Raw genomic sequence first — 23,756 nt, forward strand, 5'->3', positions numbered from 1 at the left:
TTTGGAATCCGGGTCTTTATCTCTACATTATACTGCTCTCAGATAAGGTGACACAAACCTATTAACAGATTCCCTTTTAAAGTGATTTGTTTCATTGTCAAGTATTTTTCATAAGGACTCCAACTTTGTGATTGGAAAGAAGCCAATGAAAAGTCAATTCAGAGGCAGGTCATGTAAAAAAATGGGTTGTGGGAGCAATCAAAAGACAGTGGCCTATTTTTGCTTTATTGAAGTTAATGCATCCTGTAGTCACACATCCTTTAGTGCCTGAACTGCATTCAGAATACAGACAGGTAGTGACCACTCAATAATCAAACTACTGAGTCCAGAAGCAATAACAAGAGGGGCTTTATGACAAGTTCACATTGTTACTTGCTCCATTAGTCAGTTTCCATAGATTTTGTACAAAAAAAATCTAGCATTCTTTTAGTTCCTTTGGGCGAGTCAGTAGGTAGTACTATAGCTTTCCTGCTACAAGAGTTGTGTTACTGATCTAGTCTTATACTGATCTGTCCCTAGTCTTATACTTAACCACCGCTGTCTTCATCTTTTATTAGCTCCGTTCCTGTTTGTCTCCAGCAGTTTGAGACTTGCTGGATCTCCACTGTTTGCTGGGTGACCTGAAAGTCACGACTCAATGTAAGTGTCATGTCGGACGCTATTCACACTAGGGCGTCCGACAGACAGCGGTAATTCCACATTCGTGTGGAGGTTTCAGCTTAGGACTGAAACAGGAGTCAGGGTCAGGCCTGGCGGCCCAGACAAGCACACCATCAGTGTAAATTCTGGGAGAGGGACAGACAGGGTTTTCCCTAGTCTGAGGGATATCGCAGGGGCCCGGGTAATCAGCTGTAGTCTACCCAGTACCCGCATGATATTATAATCGGCCTAAATAAATTTTGCATGCCATGGATCCCATGACTTCCATAACCCGCCAGTTGGAGGCGCTGTCCTTACAGGTCACTGAGTTGAAGGGGGAAGTTCAGCAACAGGGTCTTGTAGTATCTAATGTGCAAGATGAAACTGCAGGGAGAGTTGCAGAGCCAAAGATTCCTTTACCTGAGAGGTTTGCTGGGGAACGCAGTAAATTTGTTGTTTTTCGTGAAGCTTGCAAATTATATTTTCGTATGCGACCGGTTTCTTCAGGTAATGAGGCTCAGCGTGTGGGCCTGGTATTGTCATTACTGAACGGAGACCCCCAAGCATGGGCATTTTCATTACCACCTGATTCAGCTGCATTTAACTCAGTGGAGTTTTTTTTCTGCTCTTGGGCTCATATATGATGATCCTGACAGATTGGCTCTAGCAGAATCTAAAATATGCGCTCTCCGCAAGGGGGAGCGAATGGCGGAGCATTACTGTTCTGAATTTCGCCGCTGGGTGGTGGACACACAATGGAATGACGCGGCGCTGCTGAGTCAGTTTGTACATGGGGTTTCGGGAAGGGTTAAACAAGCCCTCCTGATGTATGAGACTCCTGCTTCTCTAGAGTCTGCCATGAGTCTTGTTGTCCGCATTGATCGTCGTTTGCTTCAGGGGGTGCAAGAGACGCCGCTTATGGGGAAGGGCGTAGGTGCACGTGAGGTTGCTGCAGGTGAGCCCACAGAGCCTATGCAAATCGCAGGGGTGTCACATCATCGAGCCCCCTCACTTAGGAAGCAGGGAGCCTGTTTTTGCTGTGGTAAAAAAGGGCATTATGTTAATGCTTGTCCTCTGTTTTCTAAGAAAAGCGCAATGGCGGAAAACTACTAAGCTCAGAGGGTGTGGAGGAGGCCAATCTGAGCTTATGCATATCCTCCATGGTGGTCTCTCAATGTATGCTTCCTGCCAGAGTTATGGTCGCTGGTAGAGAGCTGCCAATCACTGTTTTTGTGGATAGTGGGTCGGCCACTAATCTCATTGATGAGGAGTTTGCGCGCACGGCCAGGTTCACGGTCGAAAAACTGCCTCATCCTATTTGGGTGGTCACCATCAATGCTACTCCACTCCCACAGGGGGAGATTACTGAGTTTGTGGCTGAGGTTAAACTCCACATTGGGGTCCTACATTCTGAGCAAGTTACATGTAGGGTGCTCAGTAATCTTCCTGCACAAATGGTTCTGGGTTTTCCATGGTTGTCTATGCACAACCTGGTGATTGACTGGAAAACTCAGGACATAATTCAGTGGAGCGGATTCTGCCAGGAGAATTGCCTGGCCACATGTGTGTCCGCTGTGACTCCTAGCATTCCCGAGTCACTGCTGGACTTTGCAGATGTATTCTCTGAGAAGGGTTGCTCAGAATTGCCACCACATCGACCCTATGACTGTACTACCAAGGGCCAAATTGCCGAAAGCTAGGATGTTTAACATCTCTGGTCCTGAGAGGCAAGCTTTAAAAGACTACATTGCTGAGAGTTTGAGCAAAGGGCACATCAGGCCTTCGTCCTCGCCGGTGGCAGCGGGGTTCTTCTTCGTTAAGAAGAAAGATGGCGGACTACGCCCATGTCTGGATTTCAGGGAGTTAAACCAGATTACGGTTCGTGATCCATACCCTATGCCACTGATACCTGATTTGTTCAACCAGGTGGCTGGTGCTAAGTGGTTTTCCAAGCTTGACCTCAGGGGGGCGTACATCCTCATAAGAGTCCGTCAAGGTGATGAGTGGAAGACGGCTTTTAATACTCCTGAGGGTCATTTTAAAAATTTGGTGAGGCCATTTGGGTTGAGGAAATTCGTTATTGTGTACCTAGATGACATTCTCATTTATTCATGCGACCGTGATACTCATTTAGAGCATGTGAGGCAGGTGTTACAGCTACTCAGAGAGAAAAAGCTCTATGCAAAACTGGAGAAATGTGTTTTTTCGGTTCAGGAGTTGCCTTTCTTGGGTTATATTGTGTCTGCTTCAGGGTTTAAAATGGACGCCGCTAAGGTGCAAGCGGTGCTGCATTGGGAACGGCCTGATAACCTAAAAGCACTCCAGCGGTTCCTTGGTTCCTTGGATTTTCTAATTATTATAGAAAATTTATCAAAGATTTTTCTACCATTGCTAAACCGCTTACTGACATGACGAAAAAGGGTACCAATTTCTCCGCCTGGCCTGAGGCTGCAGTGCGCGCATTCGAATTTCTGAAGAACAGTTTTGCTTCGGCCCCTATTCTGGTGCAACCGGACGTATCAAGACCGTTTACCGTGGAAGTTGATGTGTCTGAGGTTGGAGTGGGGGCGGTGCTGTCACAAGGCTCATCCTTGGGCGAGTTGCGTCCATGCGCCTACTTTTCCAAGAAGCTGTCGCCCGGCGAACGTAACTACGATATCGGCAACAGGGAGTTGTTGGCTATCAAGTTGGCTTTTGAGGAATGGCGACACTTCTTGGAGGGGTCGGTCCACCAGGTTACAGTTATCACCGACCATAAAAATCTGCTTTATTTAGAGTCAGCCAAGCATCTGTCCCCCAGGCAGGCTCGCTGGGCATTGTTTTTCGCACGATTCAACTTTTTTGTTACGTACCGACCGGGGTTTAAGAACCCTAAGGCAGATGCTTTATCTAGGTGTTTTCCGGGGGGAGAACCTCGGGAAGATCCGGTACCCATCCTCCAAAAGGGTGTAGTGGTCTCGGCTCTCACGACAGAGGTTGAGGCTGAGATTGCCGAGGCTCAGGAGAAAGTACCACCAGAGCTTCCCATTAACAAATCATTTGTACCGCTCCATCTTTGCCTAAAGGTGTTGGGTGAGTATCATGATGCTGTTCTGGCTGGTCATCCAGGGGTTAGGGGTACCTTGGAGTTGATGTTGCATCGGTTTTGGTGGCCCAAAATCCGACAGGACGTAGTCTCGTATGTATCAGCATGTACCACGTGTGCTAGGGCTAAGACGCCTCGCTCCCGTCCTGCTGGCTCATTACATCCTCTGGGGGTTCCCAGTAGGCCATGGACGGAGATCTCCATGGATTTTAATACAGACCTGCCCTCCTCAGCTGGGAACACGGTCATCTTGGTGGTTGTTGATCGGTTCTCAAAGATGTCGCACTTTGTGTCCTTGCCTTCGTTGCCTAACGTGAAGACTCTGGCTCAGGTTTTTGTGCAGGAGGTGGTCAGACTTCACGGGGTCCCGTCTGACATAGTGTCGGATAGGGGTACTTAGTTTGTGGCAAAGTTTTGGAAAGCATTTTGCTCACGGCTGGGGATCAAGTTGTCGCATTCTTCGGCGTTTCATCCTCAGTCAAATGGTCAGACCGAGCGTATGAACCAGAATTTGGAGCAGTACTTAGGCTGCTTTGTTTCTGACAACAAGGAGGAGTGGTCGACGTTCCTTCCTTTGGCTGAGTTTGCCATTAATAATCACCGCCAGGAATCATCTGGGGAGTTCTTTTGTGTTTATGGGTACCATCCTCAATTTTGTACTCTGCATCAGGATGGCTCTGCTGGCGTTCCGGAGGAGGACCAGTTAGGAGCACATCTGTCAGCCGTTTGGAGGAGAGTGAAACAGCGCTTGCTGAGCGTGGGTGCAAGGTACAAACGAGTGGCTGACAGTAGACGTGTGCCAGGTCCGGACCTGAGTGTGGGTGATTGGGTGTGGTTGTCCACAAAAAAACATAAAACTCAAAGTACCATCCCTGAAATTGGGTCCAAGGTTTATTGGTCCATTTAGGGTCGCCGCCATCATTAACTCGGTAGCCTACCGATTGGAGCTTCCTACGGTATATAAAATACACAACGTGTTTCACAGATCTCTTTTAAAGAAGGTGGTGGGTTCCGTGGACGCGGCGCCGATGTCACCTCCAGTCTTGGTGGATGGCAATTTGGAGTTTGAAGTCTCCAAGGTGGTTGACTCTCATATAGTGCGCCGCACATTACAGTACCTGGTACACTGGCTGGGTTTGGGTCGGAGGAGAAGTCTTGGGTTCCAGCTTCGGACATACATGTGGACCGGCTGGTCAGTATGTTTCACCGCCGCCATCCGGACAAGCCGGGTCCTATAAGTCGTGGGGGCCCTGGGGGCCCTCGTAGAAGACGGGGTACTGTCATGTCAGACGCTATTCACACTAGGGCGTCCAACAGACAGCGGTAATTCCACATTCGTCCACTATACGCTCAGTGGTGCTGGCTAGACTTTATCCAGGTTGTCCGGGGTTAATCTAGCTGGTAATCGGGTTGGAGGCTGGGTCACGCCCGTGGCCTTTAAATAGTCATTCTGGACTTTGGGCGTCGCCGATTATAGCTTGTGTCTTGTGCCTGGTGATCTCGGTCTGGAGTGGTGGTCTAGGAGAAGAAATATCGTATCTGGTGGTGTATTATCCTTTGTCATATTTCTCCTTCCTATATTTGTATTTGTTTTGCCCTGAGCACATTATAGTGTTTTCTTGTGTGTCTGTGGCGTGGTGCATTTTTAGTTTTCCCTGTCTGTGCTTTCTGTAGGGGTTGTTGTGTGGTCTAATCACTGGGTGGCGGGTGGAGGTTTCAGCTTAGGACTGAAACAGCTGAAACAGGAGTCAGGGTCAGGCCTCGCGGCCCAGACAAGCACACCATCAGTGTAAATTCTGGGAGAGGGACAGACAGGGTTTTCCCTAGTCTGAGGGATATCACAGGGGCCCGGGTAATCAGCTGTAGTCTACCCAGTACCCGCATGACAGTAAGACTATGAAGGCCAGAACAAGGCCAAAACAACGCTCTCCGTTAACTGCCGACTGACCGGAAGTCAGATGTGTGGTTGCAAGATGGCCACTGAATACACAGCCCAACCCTGTGCCTTTATTTGGCTTCATTGTCATTAACCCCTTCCCGACCTGTGACGCCACGTAGGCATCATGAAAGTCGGTGCCAATCCGACCTGTGTCGCCTATGTGGCGTCATGGAGGGATCGCGTCCCTGCAGATCGGGTGAAAGGGTTAACTCCAATTTCACCCGATCTGCAGGGACAGGGGGAGTGGTACTTCAGCCCAGGGGGGTGGCTTCACCCCCCCGTGGCTACAATTGCTCTGATTGGCTGTTGAAAGTGAAACTGCCAATCAGAGCGATTTGTAATATTTCACCTATGAAAATGGTGAAATATTAGAATCCAGCCATGGCCGATGCTGCAATATCATCGGCCATGGCTGGAAACCTTGGTCTGTCCCCCCCACCGCCGCCGATCTGCTCCCCAGTCCTCATTTCTGCCCCGTACTGTGGTCCGCTCCCCTCCATCCTCCTGTCTGCTCCCCCGTCCTCCTGTCCGCTCTCCCCGTGCTTCGATTCACCCCCCGTGCTCTGATCCCCCCGTGCTCCAATCTCCCCCCTGTGCTCCGATCTCCCCCCCTCATACCTACCGAGCCTCTCGGTGTCCGTCTGTCTTCTTCATGGGCACCGACATCTTCCAAAATGGCGGGTGCATGCGCAGTGCGCCAGCCGAATCTGCCGGCCGGCAGATTCCTTCCAGGTACATTTTGATCACTGTGATAAAACCTATCACAGTGATCAAAATAAAAAAAATAGTAAATGAATAATAAAATAAAGAAAATATTTTTTTTTCTTCCCCCACTAGGGTTAGGGTTAGGTTAGGGTTAGGGCTAGGGTTAGGGCTAGGGTTAGAATTAGGGTTAGAACTAGAGTTAGGGTTAGATTAGGCTATGTGCACACATGGTGCGGATTTTACTGCGGATCCGCAGCCGATTGGCCGCTGCGGATTCGTAGCCGTTTCCATCAGGTTTACAGTACCATGTAAACCTATGGAAAACCAAATCTGCTGTGCCCATGGTGCGGAAAATACCGCGCGGAAACGCTGTGCTGTATTTTCCACGGCATGTCAATTCTTTGTGCGGATTCAGTTTTACACCTTTTCCTCAATAGGAATCCGCAGGTGAAATCCGCACAAAAAAACAATGGAAATCCGCGGTAGATCCGCAGATAAAACGCAGTGCCTTTTACCTGCAGATTTTTCAAAAATGGTGCGGAAAAATCTCACACGAATCCGCAATGTGGGCACATAGCCTTAGGGTTAGGGTTGGAATTAGGGCTAGGGTTGGAAATAGGGTTAAGATTAGGCTTGTGGTTAGGGTTATGGTTAGGGTTAAGGGTGTGTTGGAGTTAGGGTTGGGATTAGGGTTAGGGTTGGGATTAGGGTTAGGGGTGTGTTGGGGTGAGGGTTGTGGTTAGGGGTGTGTTGGGGTTAGGGTTATATCTAGAGTTGGGATTAGGGTTTGGGGTGTGTTGGGGTTAGTGTTGGAGTTAGAATTGAGGGGTTTCCACTGTTTAGGCACATCTGGGGTCTCCAAACGCAACATGGCGCCACCATTGATTCCAGCCAATCTTGCGTTCAAAAAGTCAAATGGTGCTCCCTCCCTTCCGAGCCCCGACTTGTGCCCAAACAGTGGTTTACCCCCACATATGGGGTACCAGCATACTCAGGACAAACTGGGCAAGAATTATTGTAGTCCAATTTCTCCTGTTACCCTTGCGAAAATAAAAAATTGCTTGCTAAAACATAATTTTAGAGGAATTAAAAATTATTTTTTATTTTCACGGCTCTGCGTTATAAACTTCTGTGAAGCACTTGGGCGTTGAAAGTGCTCACCACACATCTATATAAGTTCCTTGGGGGGTCTAGTTTCCAAAATGGGGTCACTTGTGGGGGGTTTCTACTGTTTAGGCACATCAGGGGCTCTGCAAATGCAACGTGACACCCGCAGACCACTCCATCAAAGTCTGCATTTCAAAACGTCACTACTTCCCTTCCGAGCCCCGACTTGTGCCCAAACAGTGGTTTACCCCCACATATGGGGTATCAGTGTACTCAGGACAAACTGGGCAACAACTATTGGGGTACAATTTCCCCTGTTACACTTGTGAAAATAAAAAATTGCTAAAACATCATTTTTAAGGAAAGAAAAATGATTTTGTATTTTCACGGCTCTGCATTGTAAACTTCTGTGAAGCACTTGGGGGTTCAAAGTGCTCACCACATATCTAGATAAGTTCCTTGGGGGGTCTAGTTTCCAAAATGGGGTCACTTGTGGGGGGTTTCTACTTTTTAGGTATATCAGGGGCTCTGCAAACGTAACATGATGCCCGCAGACCATTCCATCAAAGTCTGCATTTCAAAAGTCACTAATTCCCTTCCAAACCCCGACGTATGCCCAAACAGTGATTTACCCCCACATATGGGGTATCAGTGTACTCAGGACAAACTGGGCAACAACTATTGGGGTCCAATTTCTCCTGTTACCCTTGTGAAAATAAAAAATTGCTTGCTAAAACATCATTTTTGAGGAAAGAAAAATGATTTTTTTATTTTCACGGCTCTGCGTTGTAAACTTCTGTGAAGCACTTGCAGGTTCAAAGTGCTCACCACATATCTAGATAAGTTCCTTGGGGGGTCTAGTTTCCAAAATGGGGTCACTTGTGGGGGGTTTCTGCTTAGGCACATCAGGGGCTCTGCAAACGTAACATGATGCCAGCAGACCATTCCATCAAAGTCTGCATTCCAAAACGTCACTACTTCCCTTCCGAGCCCCGACGTGTGCCCAAACAGTGGTTCCCCCCCACATATGGGGTATCAGCGTACTCAGGACAATGTGGACAACAACTTTTCAGGTCCAATTTCTCCTGTTACTCTTGTGAAAATGAAAAATTGCGGGCTAAAAAATAATTTTTGAGGAAAGAAAAATGATTTTTTATTTTCACGGCTCTGCGTTATAAACTTCTGTGAAGCACTTGGGGGTTCAAAGTGCTCACCGCACATCTAGATTAGTTCCATGGGAGGTCTAGTTTCCAAAATGGGGTCACATGTCGGGGAGCTCCAATGTTTAGGCACACAGGGGCTCTCCACACGCGACATGGTGTCCGCTAACGATTGGAGCTAATTTTTCATTCAAAAAGTCAAATGGCGCTCCTTCCCTTCCGAGCCCTGCCGTGTGCCCAAACAGTGGTTTACCCCCACATGTGAGGTATCGGTGTGCTCAGGAGAAATTACCAAATAAATTTTAGGATCCATTTTATCCTGTTGCCCATGTGAAAATAAAAAAATTGAGGCTAAAAAAATTTTTTGTGAAAAAAAGTACTTTTTCATTGTTATGGATCAATTTGTGAAGCACCTGGGGGTTCAAAGTGCTCACTATGCATCTAGATAAGTTCCTTGGGGGGTCTAGTTTCCAAAATGGGGTCACTTGTGGGGGAGCTCCAATGTTTAGGCACACAGGTGCTCTCCAAACGCGACATGGTGTACGCTAAAGATTGGAAACAATTTTTCATTGAAATAGTCAAATGGCGCTCCTTCCCTTCCGAGCCCTGTTGTGCGCCCAAACAGTGGTCCCCCCCCACATATGGGGTATCAGTGTACTCAGGACAAATTGTACAATAACTTTTGGGGTCCAGTTTCTCTTTTTACCCTTGGGAAAATAAAAAATGTTGCTAAAAGATCATTTTTGTGACTAAAAAGTTAAATGTTCATTTTTTCCTTCCATGTTGCTTCTGCTGCTGTGAAACACCTGAAGGGTTAATTAACTTCTTGAATGTGGTTTTGTGCACCTTGAGGGGTGCAGTTTTTAGAATGTTGTCACTTTTGGGTATTTTCAGCCATATAGACCCCTCAAACTGACTTCAAATGTGAGGTGTTCCCTAAAAAAAATGGTTTTGTAAATTTCGTTGTAAAAATGAGAAATCGCTGGTTAAATTTTAACCCTTATAACTTCCTAGCAAAAAAAAAAATTTGCTTCCAAAATTGTGCTGATCTAAAGTAGACATGTGGGTAATGTTATTTGTTAACTATTTTGTGTCACATAACTCTCTCGTTTAACAGAATAAAAATTAAAAAATTGAAAATTGCAAAATTTTAAAAATTTTAGCCAAATTTCCATTTTTTTCACAAATAATATTTGCGTTTATCGACCTAAATTTACCACTAACATGAAGCCCAATATGTCACGAAAAAACATTCTCAGAACCGCTAGGATCCGTTGAAGTGTTCCTGAGTTATTACCTCATAAAGGGACACTGGTAAGAATTGCAAAAAACGGCCAGGTCATCAAGGTCAAAATAGGCTGGGTCATGAAGGGGTTAAAGCACTGCTCTTATACTTCTCTTGCTTTGTGCAGCCTAGAATCTATTGGCTGACTTCCCCTGTCCTTTAGAGTGCATTTCACTTACTGCCATTACACTTCACTGAATAGTTTGATAAGAAATAATTTGAAATTATTAAGCAATTTCACAAAGCGTCTGAGAGTGAATCCACGCCTGTGACTTCTCTATTGGATTCCCATAAAGCATGTGTTATTTGAATGAAGCACAATTCTGGCCATAGATAATGAGTTTAGTTCAGTAAAGTGGTTGTTACTTGAGCTTCATTATCCTATACTCTACATATCTCAGCGCTACGTATCTAGCAACTAAAATCTTTAGATATTGTTAATTTGAGAAACTATAGCAACATTTTTTTCAAATATTCCTTAAAATTTAGCTTTTCATGATTATAGTTAAAGAACTGTGTGATGGATCACACAGGGGAAGGGTTGTGTCGAGCTCAGTCGCCTCAGCAGGGATCGGCTCTCTGGCTCTACTGTGGCACCCCTACAGGTCCAGTCGCCACAGAGGTACTGCATCTCATCCAGAGGTGTGGTACATCTGGGGTCTCCAAACGCAACATGGCGCCACCATTGATTCCAGCCAATCTTGCGTTCAAAAAGTCAAATGGTGCTCCCTCCCTTCCGAGCCCCGACTTGTGCCCAAACAGTGGTTTACCCCCACATATGGGGTACCAGCATACTCAGGACAAACTGGGCAAGAATTATTGTAGTCCAATTTCTCCTGTTACCCTTGCGAAAATAAAAAATTGCTTGCTAAAACATAATTTTAGAGGAATTAAAAATTATTTTTTATTTTCACGGCTCTGCGTTATAAACTTCTGTGAAGCACTTGGGCGTTGAAAGTGCTCACCACACATCTATATAAGTTCCTTGGGGGGTCTAGTTTCCAAAATGGGGTCACTTGTGGGGGGTTTCTACTGTTTAGGCACATCAGGGGCTCTGCAAATGCAACGTGACACCCGCAGACCACTCCATCAAAGTCTGCATTTCAAAACGTCACTACTTCCCTTCTGAGCCCCGACTTGTGCCCAAACAGTGGTTTACCCCCACATATGGGGTATCAGTGTACTCAGGACAAACTGGGCAACAACTATTGGGGTACAATTTCCCCTGTTACACTTGTGAAAATAAAAAATTGCTAAAACATCATTTTTAAGGAAAGAAAAATGATTTTGTATTTTCACGGCTCTGCATTGTAAACTTCTGTGAAGCACTTGGGGGTTCAAAGTGCTCACCACATATCTAGATAAGTTCCTTGGGGGGTCTAGTTTCCAAAATGGGGTCACTTGTGGGGGGTTTCTACTTTTTAGGTATATCAGGGGCTCTGCAAACGTAACATGATGCCCGCAGACCATTCCATCAAAGTCTGCATTTCAAAAGTCACTAATTCCCTTCCAAGCCCCGACGTATGCCCAAACAGTGATTTACCCCCACATATGGGGTATCAGTGTACTCAGGACAAACTGGGCAACAACTATTGGGGTCCAATTTCTCCTGTTACCCTTGTGAAAATAAAAAATTGCTTGCTAAAACATCATTTTTGAGGAAAGAAAAATGATTTTTTTATTTTCACGGCTCTGCGTTGTAAACTTCTGTGAAGCACTTGCAGGTTCAAAGTGCTCACCACATATCTAGATAAGTTCCTTGGGGGGTCTAGTTTCCAAAATGGGGTCACTTGTGGGGGGTTTCTGCTTAGGCACATCAGGGGCTCTGCAAACGTAACATGATGCCCGCAGACCATTCCATCAAAGTCTGCATTCCAAAACGTCACTACTTCCCTTCCGAGCCCCGACGTGTGCCCAAACAGTGGTTCCCCCCCACATATGGGGTATCAGCGTACTCAGGACAATGTGGACAACAACTTTTCAGGTCCAATTTCTCCTGTTACTCTTGTGAAAATGAAAAATTGCGGGCTAAAAAATAATTTTTGAGGAAAGAAAAATGATTTTTATTTTCACGGCTCTGCGTTATAAACTTCTGTGAAGCACTTGGGGGTTCAAAGTGCTCACCGCACATCTAGATTAGTTCCATGGGAGGTCTAGTTTCCAAAATGGGGTCACATGTCGGGGAGCTCCAATGTTTAGGCACACAGGGGCTCTCCACACGCGACATGGTGTCCGCTAACGATTGGAGCTAATTTTTCATTCAAAAAGTCAAATGGCGCTCCTTCCCTTCCGAGCCCTGCCGTGTGCCCAAACAGTGGTTTACCCCCACATGTGAGGTATCGGTGTGCTCAGGAGAAATTACCAAATAAATTTTAGGATCCATTTTATCCTGTTGCCCATGTGAAAATAAAAAAATTGAGGCTAAAAAAATTTTTTGTGAAAAAAAGTACTTTTTCATTGTTATGGATCAATTTGTGAAGCACCTGGGGGTTCAAAGTGCTCACTATGCATCTAGATAAGTTCCTTGGGGGGTCTAGTTTCCAAAATGGGGTCACTTGTGGGGGAGCTCCAATGTTTAGGCACACAGGTGCTCTCCAAACGCGACATGGTGTACGCTAAAGATTGGAAACAATTTTTCATTGAAATAGTCAAATGGCGCTCCTTCCCTTCCGAGCCCTGTTGTGCGCCCAAACAGTGGTCCCCCCCACATATGGGGTATCAGTGTACTCAGGACAAATTGTACAATAACTTTTGGGGTCCAGTTTCTCTTTTTACCCTTGGGAAAATAAAAAATGTTGCTAAAAGATCATTTTTGTGACTAAAAAGTTAAATGTTCATTTTTTCCTTCCATGTTGCTTCTGCTGCTGTGAAACACCTGAAGGGTTAATTAACTTCTTGAATGTGGTTTTGTGCACCTTGAGGGGTGCAGTTTTTAGAATGTTGTCACTTTTGGGTATTTTCAGCCATATAGACCCCTCAAACTGACTTCAAATGTGAGGTGTTCCCTAAAAAAAATGGTTTTGTAAATTTCGTTGTAAAAATGAGAAATCGCTGGTTAAATTTTAACCCTTATAACTTCCTAGCAAAAAAAAAAATTTGCTTCCAAAATTGTGCTGATCTAAAGTAGACATGTGGGTAATGTTATTTGTTAACTATTTTGTGTCACATAACTCTCTCGTTTAACAGAATAAAAATTAAAAAATTGAAAATTGCAAAATTTTAAAAATTTTAGCCAAATTTCCATTTTTTTCACAAATAATATTTGCGTTTATCGACCTAAATTTACCACTAACATGAAGCCCAATATGTCACGAAAAAACATTCTCAGAACCGCTAGGATCCGTTGAAGTGTTCCTGAGTTATTACCTCATAAAGGGACACTGGTAAGAATTGCAAAAAACGGCCAGGTCATCAAGGTCAAAATAGGCTGGGTCATGAAGGGGTTAAAGCACTGCTCTTATACTTCTCTTGCTTTGTGCAGCCTAGAATCTATTGGCTGACTTCCCCTGTCCTTTAGAGTGCATTTCACTTACTGCCATTACACTTCACTGAATAGTTTGATAAGAAATAATTTGAAATTATTAAGCAATTTCACAAAGCGTCTGAGAGTGAATCCACGCCTGTGACTTCTCTATTGGATTCCCATAAAGCATGTGTTATTTGAATGAAGCACAATTCTGGCCATAGATAATGAGTTTAGTTCAGTAAAGTGGTTGTTACTTAAGCTTCATTATCCTATACTCTACATATCTCAGCGCTACGTATCTAGCAACTAAAATCTTTAGATATTGTTAATTTGAGAAACTATAGCAACATTTTTTTCAAATATTCCTTAAAATTTAGCTTTTCATGATTATAGTTAAAGAACTGTGTGATGGATCACACAGGGGAAGGGTTGTGTCGAGCTCAGTCGCCTCAGCAGGGATCGGCTCTCTGGCTCTACTGTGGCACCCCTACAGGTCCAGTCGCCACAGAGGTACTGCATCTCATCCAGAGGTGTGGTACCCCAACTCTCTGGTAAGGAGGGGACACTGCACAGAACCCTAACACTAGCACCCAACACCAGACCTCCCCAGGCCAGGGAGGGATTAGGTAGAAGGTGTGGGTGGAGAATGAGGAGTTGTCAGGTGAGACAGGAGGAAGGAGTTAAAGGATCTGTGAGGAGAGCCAGAGCTGAGCAGACGTGGAAGTCTGCAGCTCCTGTGAGTGGCAGGAAAGAAATAGAAAGGAAGCTCCCAGGAAGGAGAAGAAAGGGTCTTAGGGGCACAGGAAGTGCAGAAGCCACCCGTGGGGTCTGCATCCAGGCTGACCAATGTCAGGTGGAGGGACCAGGTCGCAGAAAGGGGAACCAGCCCCTGATCTAGTGGAAGAACTTAAGGACTTAACTAGAAACCCGGAGGCTGTGGCGTCTGTAAGAGCCACAGCCACATCCATCCATAACAGGCTAAAAAGGCAACCGGAGAGAACCCAGGGGGCTCAGAGGACGTCGCCCGACCAGGTTTGTGGTTGCTGGCTTAGGAGATTGTGGGTGAGACGCTGGCCAGGAAGAGTGGAAACCAGTGTAGAGAGATGGCCAGGAAAGGCTTATAAAAGGGGGTTCTGGACAGGAGCCCTGAGTTGCTGGAGAGTTTGTTGGACTACTCATCTGAAGGACACAGCACCCCAGCTGGGGCATCATATTTTCTGAACTGTGAGTAAACTGCAAATACCTTATCTTGCTGTGTCCTTCCAGTTATTTCCTGCGATGCCTGCCCAGCACCCCCACCCCCACAAACAGAACTTTACAACAACCCCTCTTTGGGCTGCCCTGGGGATTAAGCTCTTCCTGTGGGGAGCTGTACCAACTCTGCTGCAATATCATCAACCCCAGTGGTCTCCTTTAAGCAGCGTCGTCCATCCCTGGCTGAGTACCACAGGTGGGGTCACAAACATTTCTCCATAGACTTTATTTGCCACTACACTTCATTTCCTTTAATTGGACACCCAGGGCCACGGACTGGGTCACCGCCTCCGTGACCACCCCTTTAGGTGCCGCCAGACCCTGTACCGAGTATCCCACGGCCCCATGGGGCGCTCCACTATCACTCAAACCTGATCAGTCATGGAACTGCACCAAAGGCAAATACTCGCCGGAAAGGCTTCCCTTATAGGTATGAGTTAAGGCATTCCCAGTGAGGGGGGATATATATCACCAGTCCTGGCTGGGTATATATATATATATATAAACCTCCCGTCCATCACTGTTAGAGTTCCTCATTAACCCAGTATGGTATTCTGCCACCAGTTCCTCATTCGATATACAAGCCCTGTCCGACAACAGGCTTATATTGGGTCAGAAAACAACCCTGGGGTAGCGTATAATATAACCAACCGAGATTGTGGACGTGGGGATTCTTGAATCGAGATAAAAGAGCAGTCCAAGATTATTTTTATATTTAATCACCAAAAAGGTGCACTAGGAAAATACAGGCAATGGCATATATATATGCAGAACAATATACAGGTATACAGTCAAGAGTAGGATATAGATAGGTTGCAATTCCCATGTTATGTAGCATGTGACCACAGGGAGTTGCTGATGGGTCACAGGTCCAAATCTTCATTACGTGGTTCCCTTGGCCACGTCAGGTAACGAGCCTCCTGCCAGTAGAAGAACTCAGTCCAAAATGAGCTGCCTAATATCTCCTAGGCTGCTCCCTCCTGCACGCTGTGCCCACCCTTGGGCTGGGCCACCTCCCTCCCATTTCTGAGAGTATGATTTTCCAGGCAGAACCATGGATGGCCCATAACTTTCCGCCTGAAGGTCCAAATAAGATGGCAATGGCGCCACTGGATTCTGCTGGATTTTATCTGTGCATAGAGATCAAATATGGCTACTGTATTTAATTCCTAGTAGCTATGCATTATATCTCCATAACACAAGGTTCTGGAGGTGGCTGCATGGTATGTGCATGTTGAGAAAGGAATGCCGATTCTGACTATGTGCTCAGCTAGGCTCAGAGATATTGCATTCTGTTATTATAGGTCATATTCCAGATTCAATACCTCAGAGCCTTGCTGTGACCTGTGGTGCCACGATGTTTCATGTGCTTGAGTCAGACAAAGGAATACAGTTTGGCTGTTCCTGAGCATGAATTCACACCCTGTGATAATTGCTGGGGACACAGGGTCTATGATCTTTCAGCCCCCCCAGGAGAGCTTCAAAGGACTAGTTGCTTGGGTTAATTAAAGAAAAACATTGGGTTGCTCTCTCCAAGGATGTGCCTTCACTGGATAATGAGGTCCCATTGACTGAGGTGTATTCCACTCCATTATGGCCTGGGGGAATTCAAGGGTGGAGGCTGAGTTTGGAGCAAGTATTCTGGGCCAAACTGTTTCTGACAGATAATTCCATCAGATAGGAAAATGATATCAAGTAGATATCATTTTCCGTATCTTACAGCTTCATTATCATATACTCCACGTATCTGTGTGCTATGTATCTGGCAACTAATATCTTTAGATATTGTTCATTTGAGAAACTATACCAACATTTTTTTCAAATATCCCTTAAAATTTAACTTTTCATGATTATAGTTAAAGGACTGTTTATTTTAAAAAAAGATTGTATTATAGACCATAATATTGCAAAATAAATGCCATCCCAAAGTAAGTATTGGGGGTTAGTAAGCATTTACGGCCAGAGTTAGAGATAATTGCCTCCTTGCTATGAAAACATGCAGTAAAGAATAACATTATTCATGGCAAGTAATGTTTTTCTCCTCTAACATGTCAAATGGAGAATTAATTAATTAAATCCCAATACTTTCATTATGTAAACTATATAATTTGCATAACTGATAAGTGCATGTTTAAATTTTTTTTCGTAAAGAATTTTCAGGATGGAGCTTCTCTATTTTAATATGAAAGAAAAGATATAATGTCTGATTACTTGTTTAAATCGTACCGGTCATCTGAGGTGACTTTTTAGAATTTGTTGTGTGTGGACTTGAGGAATGGTTTCTGGCCATTATGTGACTTTATGCATTTTTCACCAGTTTCCCTTCTCGAGCTCCATCTGTAATTGTCCATTGCCCTTGAGCATAGCTGCTGTGGATGGAAGGCTAGCTGCCATGATGTCTACCTTACACAGCACAGCACTAAGGGTACGTTCACACAGGACTTTTTTGCTGCTTTTTTTTGCTGCTTTTTTTTATGCTAATTTAGGTGCGTTTTTTGGTGCGTTTTTGGTGCGTTTTTTGGGTACGTTCACACAGGACTTTTTTGCTGCAGATTTTTGCTGCAGATTTTTGCTGCTTTTTTTATGCCAATTTTCAGCTGCTAGGACACCTCACAATGGCTCTTCACACCTTACTACAGGAACTCCCTCACAATAGATCACAATCAGGACACCTCACAATGGCTCTTCACACCTCACAATGGCTCACAATGGCTCTTCTCACCTCACTACCAGGAACTCCCTCACAATAGATCACAATCAGGACACCTCACAATGGCTCTTCACACCTCACAATGGCTCACAATGGCTCTTCTCACCTCACTACCAGGAACTCCCTCACAATAGATCACAATCAGGACACCTCACAATGGCTCTTCACACCTCACAATGGCTCACAATGGCTCTTCACACCTTACTACCAGGAACTCCCTCACAATAGATCACAAACAGGACACCTCACAATGGCTCTTCACACCTCGCAATGGCTCACAATGGCTCTTCACACCTCACTAACCACACCCCTAAGCTCTTGGCTGTGAGATCCCTTCCTGCTGGCCATGATTTTCTGCACAAAAAACGCAGCAAATAATGCTACATGCGTTTTTTCAGCGTTTTTGCAGCGTTTTTTTCATCACCCATTCAAGTCAACGGGTGAAAAAACGCTGCAAAAACGCAGCAAAAACGCTGAAAGAAGTGACATGCCCTATGTCCAAAAAAAGCAGCAAAGCAGAAAAAACTGATCAAACAAAAAACCAACGTGTGTGCATGAGATTTCTGAAATCTCATAGGCTTTACTGGTACTGTAAAAAGCAGCTGAAAATTAGCATAAAAAAAAGCAGCAAAAAAAAGCAGCAAAAAAGTCCTGTGTGAACGTACCCTAACTCTTTGCTGCATAATGTCAGAAGTAGCATGGAGGACATTATACAGCAGTATTGTACATGTAATTTAAGCTCTGGGCTGAAATGAAACATTTTCTAGAGCCTGTAACACTACATCTGTGTCTCCCTGCCACACACTAGGAGTTCCCTCTGTCTCCCCCTGCTCTCTGTAGACTTCTATGGGCAGCATATAACGTAATCCCTCAGTAAGTATAGTCTGTCATGTTTCTCAAAACATTTTTTTTTACCAATTTTTGCGATTCAGAAATCAAAGATGTGGACGTGGCTATCATTCATGTCTATTGAAAATAACTGCCTTGTATTTTGCACCTAAAATACTGTTTAAAGAACTAATGTGTAAAGTGGACACACATGTAATCAGATGTGTCCAAAATTTCTTGAGATTCTTTAGCAATGTTTTTTATTGTGCAAAAACTTATTATGAAAAATGGGAGATTTTATTGGATGAATATCCTATGAATTAATTTGCAATATCCATAAATACATTAAATAGCGGCCACTATTAATGTCTTCTGGAGCATAAATTGTGGGGTTGTTGTTTTTTTACCTATTATCTAAGGGTAATTCCATCTTCCCTTATATGTTTTTATCCATATCTCTTCCTCACCTTTATTGTACATTAATTATTATTATTGATGTAATACAACGTTATTACCGTATTTATTTTCAGTCTTATGCTCAGTTTTTCTCATCTTTCCCTATTATGAGGTTTGATACAATTGTCATATATCCTTTGAGGTGGTTTTGAGGAAACTCTTTTTGGTTTTCATATATGTGTATAATGTATAGATACTCACCAGTGATGTTCTCGCTAATTGTTGTCATTAATTTTCACTTTTCCTTTAGGTTCAGCCTAATTTTCACTTTTCCTTTAGGTTCAGCCTAGACTGCTATAACTTCTTCTATCCATAATTCGTCCCTATAAAATGTAATACAAAGAGACATCTTTGACTTACTGTTTTTTTAACACTCTCCTCACTTTCCACCACCTCTAAATAAACCATATAGTACTATTAACAGGGCGCCAGACATTAATATACCCCTTTTTGCCCTATATAGTAATAGTTTATACAGCACCCTATGGAAATAATATTCATCTGTTCTTCCTTATAATAATTGTCCTCTGTGCCTCCTTATGGTTATACAACACCATACAGTTGTATTGTCCCTTCATCATAATTCCTCCTTGACCCCTTACAATGACCATGTACCTCATTATAATAATAAAAACACCCCCTGTGCTTTCCTATAATAATGCCTCATGTGCTTCCCCTATAATGATAAAGATCCCTCATTGAGCCTCCACATAATAATAACCTCCAATGCATCTTTAAAAGGAACCTGTCACCCCCAAAAACGATGGTGAGGTAAGCTCACCGGCATCAGGGGCTTATCTACAGCATTCTGGAATGCTGTAGATAAGCCCCCGATGTTACCTGAAAGATGAGAAAAAGACGTTATATTATACTCACCCAGGGGCAGTCCCGCTGCGGTCTGGTCAAATGGGCGTCTCAGGTCCACTCTGGCGCCTCCTATCTTCATTCCATGACGTCCTCTTCTGGTCTTCACGCCGTGGCTCCGGCGCAGGCGTACTTTGTCTGCCCTGTTGAAGGCAGAGCAAAGTACTGCAGTGCGCAGGCGCTGGGCCTCTCTGACTTTTCCGGCGCCTGCGCACTGCATTCCTTGGCTCTGCCCTCAACAGGGAAGACAAAGTACGCCTGCGCCGGAGCCACGGTGTGAAGGCCAGAAGAGGACGTCATGGAATGAAGATGGGAGGTGCTGTACCGGACCTGAGACGCCCATTGGAGCGGGACCGCCCCTGGGTGAGTATAATCTAAGGTCTTTTTCTCATCTTTCAGGTAACATCGGCGGCTTATCTACAGCATTACAGAATGCTGTAGATAAGCCCCTAATGCTGGTGAGCTTACCTCACCATCGATTTTGGGGGTGACAGGTTCCCTTTAATGTAATAATGCTCCTGATCAGGGGCGTCCATAGAAATAACAGCGCCATTATAAGAAAAGTCCTATCATGGCACATAAGCAAAGTCAGAGAAGGGCATAACTCACAACTTTTTAAGAAACTAAAAAGGATATGTATTGCAGCACTTAGTTATTTTAGCCCTACTGAAGCCCCTTGCATGACCTCCATAGAGTATTATGTCCCAAACTATAGGATATCCCTACATGGTATGATGGCCCCACACACTATGATTGCTCCACAAACCCCACACAAAGTATGATGCCCCGCACCACGTACCATCCCACACAGTAATATAGTCACCACAGTCCCCCATACAGTATGGTATTTACCACAGCCCCCTATATGCATTATGGTGTGCACCACAGACCTCTATATACAGTATGATGTCTACTAAAGACCTCCTTAAAGTATGTTAGCCGCACAGCCTCCCATACAGTAAAATATCCTCCATAAACCCCCATACAGTATCATGGTCACCATAGCCCCCCAGACAGTATAATGGCCCCATAGACCTTCACATAGATTGGTGGCCTCCACAACTCCCATACAATATGTTGGTTCCCCCTCCAGGCACCTGACACAGCATGATGATGAGCCCTCACAGCCACACCACAGAATATAATCGATCTCCTCCGCCCACCATACAGTATGATGGTCCACCACAGCTACCCCACAGAGTATTATCATCTCCCTCAGCCCCAATACAGAATGATGGTTTCCCAGCAACCCACCATATAGTATGATGGTTCTGCTGCGCACACAGCTCCAATACAGTATGGTGGTTTCACTACATAGTATAATGGTCCCCCACAGCCCACGAAAAGTAAAAAAATTAAATTATCCTCACCTAATCGAGACTCTTCATCCTCCGCAGCCTCTGTCTCCATCCTTTAGCTGATGGCTTTGTGATCCGTCACAACTGTTAACACTAAAGGCATCTTGAGGATGCCTATACTGTTAACAGTGTAGCAGATAATATGGCCCATGGGCGATCTGTTCATCTGGCACTTGCCAGGTTACCCAATGGTTTCGAACACTCTGGGTGTTCTTAGTCCCAGCAAGTCTTGCTGTGGACTAAGAACACCGAGAGTGTTCGAAACGCGTTCAGCTATTTCATGGATGTCCCTCTGTAAATATGTTTTTCGCTGATTTTGACATGCAGTGTTTCCATTTTTAATAATTTTTGGAATAAATAATTTTTTATCTTTAAATACTTTCTGAGCTGGATCTTCTCTTCAATTACTAGACAAATATTGAGCAAAATACATAACAGTCTGTATACAACATGCAGATTTTGTATGGGAAAATCAATTAAAATCTGCCCCATGTGCAGGTACACATAATTGGCTGTAGCCCTTTTGTTCTGAGGATTGGTGATAATGTGCAATTTAACTGTACAGTTATACATGTATGTAACCACATCTTGGCTCCCAACCGTCCCGGATACGGCAGGACCGTTTCAATTTCAGGACGTGTGTCCCGCTGTCTTTAGAGGTCTGGGCTTTGTTCTGACATTCACTCTGTGTCTGTGAAGTCTCCTTCTTTTGCTATCCAAGCTCACTGCATGTGTTACTGACAAACTCGTTGCTCAGTAGTTCCTGTAGTTCCTCTGACTCTGGGAAGGGAAGTGGTGGGTAGCAGCATCTGTCTGTGCTCTGTGTATACTTACTTTCATTTTGTTAACTAATTCTTAGTTGCTCTTGAAGTGTGGTCTTCTCCTGGATTTGAACACCCAACTTCTTGCATGGCGGTCAGCAGCTGTTTCAATGAGTCACAGACTGCAATATAAAGCATAGGAGAATTTTTTTGAATGTACTCTTTATAACAGGCACATTGTACTGGTACAAAAATCTAAATATCTACGAGTGCTTTTATATGCCTCTGTATTATAGAGTTAAAGTAAGTCACATTTTTTTCTTCCTATAAAATTACTAAAAAAAAAACAAAAAAAATGAAAAATTACAATTTTAATTCACTTTTTTTATATTAAAAACCAGAAAATAGCATAATTTGGTATGGTATCCCTGTAATTGTAACTCATACAATACAGGAAACAGATTATTTATGGTTATCAGTAAATGGCGTAATTTTTTTTTCCATGGTAAAGAGATGTAACAAAAATGTAATGGTGAAGCTGTGTTCACACGTAGCATAAATGCTTCATTTTTTTCAGCTGCTTTTTGTCTACATGTTTTCTTCAGGTGTCCACACTACACTACACAATAACAATCTTCTCTGGTTATTGCATTTTTGCTGTGTTTTTCTTTGTTTTTTTCCCTTTTATCTGAGGCAATGGGCAGGAGTTTTTATGAAATCATTCACTTTGCTTGGACAGTTAAATGCAATAGATTTTCAGCACAAAAAAATCAAAGCAGAAAAATGCAGGATTTACAGTGTGTGAACACGGCGTTACAGAAGTGTTTGGGAAAACGGCACTTAAACTACATCTCATCATGCGGAAAAAAAGAAAATACAAGACTTCTTAAAGGAAAGCTTATCTAAAAATGACAAAATTATGGCTATTACAACTATAAATGAATGAATGAAAAATAAATCAATAGGTCCCTACCATCCCAAATACAGTGGGACAGTCTTGGATTTGTGTCTAAGCCTTGCTGTCCTGGGCGGTCTGCTGAACGCCACCTATGACCTCTACTCCTGCCAGGATAAAAAAAATGGTAAATAGGTGTGATTAAGGGAGTGGCCGAATATTTTGCCACAGGACACAATGTGCACTGCATAGTTTTTTTTTATTGTATGAAAGTTAGGAGGTATGCCCACATGGTCTTTTATTCTGCTGTATCTTGCCAATTACATAATTGTATGATTTCTGTTTTTCTTTCAGAGCTTCCCTATGGCTGGGAGAAAATTGATGATCCTATCTACGGCACATACTATGTTGAGTGAGTTAACAACTTGTATTTCACTTCTCATTTACTCTAGGTGTGATAGGCAGTTGCGTTAGGAGGATGTTTCTGCTTTGTAGACGTGTCTGTTGGTTCTTGAAAAGCCAATCAGTGTTTGCAGAATAAACAACTGATGCATTTTTTATATTTTTCATTAGCATTAGTGATGAGCGAGTATACTTGTTGCTCGGGTTTTCCAGAGCACTCTCAGGTGATCTCTGAGTATTTGTGACTGCTCGGAGATTTAGTTTTTGTTGACGCAGCTGCATGAATTACAGCTATTAGCCAGCCTGAGTACATGTGGGGATTGCCTGGTTGCTAGGGAATCCCCACATGTAATCAAGCTGTCTAGTAGCCGCAAATCATGCAGCTGCGGCAAGGAAAACTAAATATCCAAGCAGTCACAAATATTCGGCTACCACCTGAGCGTGCTCGGGAAAACCTGAGCAACGAGTATACTTGCTCATCACTAATTAGCATATGTTACACTAATTCCTAAAAAATTGAGCCTTTTCTTTTGTTCATACCTTTGCTACCTTTTTGATCCAATCTTGGTTTGGGCTTAAAAAGACTAGTTGAAAATTACACCACACTATACCACATGAACCTATCCTAAAGTGCTCTTTGTTATTTATTTGTTCCTGCTGACCAAGATTTATCCAACTTAAAGGGGTTGTTTGGTCTTCTGGTGAAAGTTTACTGTCAATCTGAAACTTCAGACTTCTGAATCTTTACAATGTGCACATTGCAATCTGTCAGGATTTTCAGGTATGCACGATGAGAGTGGCCATTATGTGACCTCAAGTTTGTGATTTGCATATTTCCAGCC

General features: G+C 44.0%; 1 protein-coding gene and 1 long non-coding RNA gene across 19 annotated transcripts in view; one reads left to right on the top strand and one right to left on the bottom strand.

Moving 5' to 3' along the window:
* Positions 1–23,756, top strand: part of MAGI2 (membrane associated guanylate kinase, WW and PDZ domain containing 2) — a 1,417,815-nt gene that overhangs the window by 1,034,810 nt on the left and 359,249 nt on the right. For all 18 annotated transcript variants that reach the window (XR_013215731.1, XM_077264697.1, XM_077264691.1 and 15 more), the window contains one exon: positions 22,867–22,924. Coding sequence is in view for 17 of the 18 variants with exons in the window: in XM_077264697.1 (XP_077120812.1) it covers positions 22,867–22,924 (58 nt within the window). In the remaining variant the exon portion in view is untranslated. The remainder of the gene's footprint in view (positions 1–22,866; positions 22,925–23,756) is intronic.
* On the bottom strand, positions 17,060–18,021 carry LOC143775925 (uncharacterized). Its single transcript, XR_013215732.1, has 2 exons — positions 17,521–18,021; positions 17,060–17,249 (listed from the first exon to the last, which is right to left on the bottom strand). It is a non-coding gene; the product is annotated as an uncharacterized LOC143775925 (long non-coding RNA).

Source organism: Ranitomeya variabilis, chromosome 5, assembly GCF_051348905.1.
Source record: "Ranitomeya variabilis isolate aRanVar5 chromosome 5, aRanVar5.hap1, whole genome shotgun sequence".
NCBI lineage: Eukaryota > Metazoa > Chordata > Amphibia > Anura > Dendrobatidae > Ranitomeya > Ranitomeya variabilis.